This window comes from Phoxinus phoxinus, assembly GCF_949152265.1.
Source record: "Phoxinus phoxinus genome assembly, chromosome: 18".
NCBI classification, from domain to species: domain Eukaryota; kingdom Metazoa; phylum Chordata; class Actinopteri; order Cypriniformes; family Leuciscidae; genus Phoxinus; species Phoxinus phoxinus.
In genome coordinates this window covers 1,965,952-1,968,451 of record NC_136893.1, presented here as the reverse complement: position 1 = coordinate 1,968,451, position 2,500 = coordinate 1,965,952, and the positions used below count along the sequence as shown (strand labels likewise).

General features: G+C 42.8%; 1 protein-coding gene across 2 annotated transcripts in view; it reads right to left on the bottom strand.

The window, feature by feature from the left end:
• The window catches only part of rigi (RNA sensor RIG-I), a 39,409-nt gene that overhangs the window by 13,751 nt on the left and 23,158 nt on the right, over positions 1 to 2,500 (bottom strand). For both annotated transcript variants that reach the window (XM_079588677.1, XM_079588676.1), the window contains 5 exons: positions 2,154 to 2,313; positions 1,773 to 2,019; positions 321 to 483; positions 142 to 243; positions 1 to 51 (listed from right to left, as the gene is read on the bottom strand). The exon at positions 1 to 51 is cut by the window's left edge and continues 107 nt beyond it. In XM_079588677.1, coding sequence (XP_079444803.1) covers positions 1 to 51; positions 142 to 243; positions 321 to 483; positions 1,773 to 2,019; positions 2,154 to 2,313 — 723 coding nt within the window. The remainder of the gene's footprint in view (positions 52 to 141; positions 244 to 320; positions 484 to 1,772; positions 2,020 to 2,153; positions 2,314 to 2,500) is intronic.

Genomic DNA, 2,500 nt, shown 5'->3' with positions numbered 1-2,500 from the left:
GCTCGTATTTCTGCGAGCCGTACTCGCGGTTCTGGATGTTCGACAGGCTCTCTGAGACACAGAGACACGTGTGTGTGTGTGTGAGTTACAGTGTTTATCAGTGTTTTGTACAGCATGTGTACGGAGGTATGGGCCGCGCACCGATGTTGAAGACCTTCATCGCCATCTGCTCGATGTTACTCATGATGTTCTTGATGATTCTGATGAACGGGTCACTCGTGCGCTGAGGAACCTCAAAGAAGTCTGACACACACAGGCATGATTAATAATCATGTGTCATAGGTAAGATTGTATAGGTGTGTGTTTCTGTAAATCCTGACCTTTCTCAGGTGTGTGCACGTACGACCTGAGGTCATCCAGGTGTTTGGTAACCGTGGCGATGACCCTGGTGTCCAGGTTGGCACAGAGCTGTAGGATATTGTTCTCGGCCTCCGTTCTGTCCTTGAACGAACCGATGCCAACCGACGCCGTCAGGCCCACGATCTGAGACACGCGGGGTTATAAAACAATCAGGCAAAGAATAGAACACTGGAATAGAACACAACAGAATAGACCGCAGGACTGAGACACTGAGACACTCCAGCCTTCCCACGACTCTACAGGGGACAATTCGGAAGAAGAATACCGATAATAGGGAGTGAAGAAAACTAAAGCTGCGTTTCCACCGCGGGAACTTTCCCCAGGAACTGGGAACTGTGGGCTGGGACTCGGTGTGTTTACACCGCAGGGATCAGGGGTCTAAATGAAGTTCCGGGTAAATATTTCCCTCTCCGAAAGTCCCTGCTGGCGAGGTAGTACTTTTTCAAAGTTCAGGAACTTGAGGGGGGGGGACTTGAGAGCTGATTGGTTGTGTTCACGCCGCATTTTGATTGTATGACTCCACGCAGCATTCTATTTTAACCGCCATTTTTAAAAAATCTATTGCGGTTCGTGGCTTCATGCAGTGAGAGTCGTCTGGAAATTTTCTGCGCGTTCGTCCCAGCCGTCTCACGGTCAATGTCCGCATCGTCTAATTTTATAGCATTACGAGCTTTCTGAACACGCTTTAGTATCAGTGCTCGTCTCTTTTCTGCCGTTTTGTTAATTACCTCGTTAGTAAACCAATATGGGAGGAGCCGTCGCGCGCAGTTTATAATCTTCCCGGTACCTTAGACCGCGGTGTAAACGCAGAAAGCAACCGGTCTGGGGCAAAAAAAGTTCCTGGGACAAATTGTTCCGGGTAATTCCGGTTGAAACACGGCTTAACAGATACTATAGGGGTCACTGGGTCCCTAAAAATAAATAAATAAATGAAATAAATAAAAAACAGGATAGGATAAAATAGACTTCCATTTATCCATCTCTAAAATAAAATACCTATAAATAATTAAAATACATTTACCCTACAAAAAACCTCCCAATTAAACAAAAAAAAACTACATTGATAAATAGACTGTAAAGCATTGACCATCTATTCACCTTTACCCTACATTAAAAAAAACTAAAATAAATAAATAAATAAATAAATAATTAAATAAATATAAATAAATACAGGAAAGGATAGAATAGACTGCAGAGAATTGTCCATCTATCTACCTTTACCCAACATGAAATTAAAATAAAATAAAAAATTAAACATTTATATAAATAAATAAATAAACAAACAGGAAAGGATCTATCCACCTCTACATAAAATTAAAAAGAAAATCTATAACAAAATTGTACATAAATAGACAAGATTAGATATGATAGTTTAGAATAGAAGGATTGGTCATATATTTTCCCCGTGGCACCTGTGGCAGAGAGTGTGTGCTGGAGCTGAGTTTGGTGTCCAGGTAGCGGTTCATGATGTTGTTGTACGGGTGTTTCCCGGTGGTGTTGTGACACTCGTCCAGCAGGATGAGTGACAGGAGATCGAGTGATGGCACTTCTCCGCTATGAAGCGCGTTCACCAGGATCTGGGCCGTCAGAACCACGATATCATGACTCTCTATCAGCAGCCGCACCGACATTTCCATGTCACCGCACATACCTGTCACCCTGCAGCACACACACACACACATGCCTTAGAGAGAGAAACGTGTGTGTGTGTGTGTGTGTGTGTGTGTGTGTGTGTGTGTGTGTGTGTGTGTGTGTGTGTGTGTGTGTGTGTGTGTGTGTGTGTAGGACCTTACTTGATGTTGGGATCAGTAATGTAAAAGTGTTCCTTGAAAAGCTTGTACTGTTGTTCATAGACGTCGACCTTGGTTGCCAAGAACACGATCTTTGCCCGTCCAGGAAGCTTTTTCAGGTGGTGTTCACAGATGGCCACGGCCACAATTGTTTTTCCACATCCTGAGGAAAAGTGGAAAAGAGGGAAAAATTATCCAAATAAATTATTCCAAACTTTTGGCAGGTAGAGTAAATATTTATTTAATAGTTTTTTTATGTGATGTTGAGAAATTAATGTTGCATTAAAAACAGAGGCGGATCTGAATGAGAGAAAGGGACAGAGTAACAGCTGACTAAATGATTGAGAGAA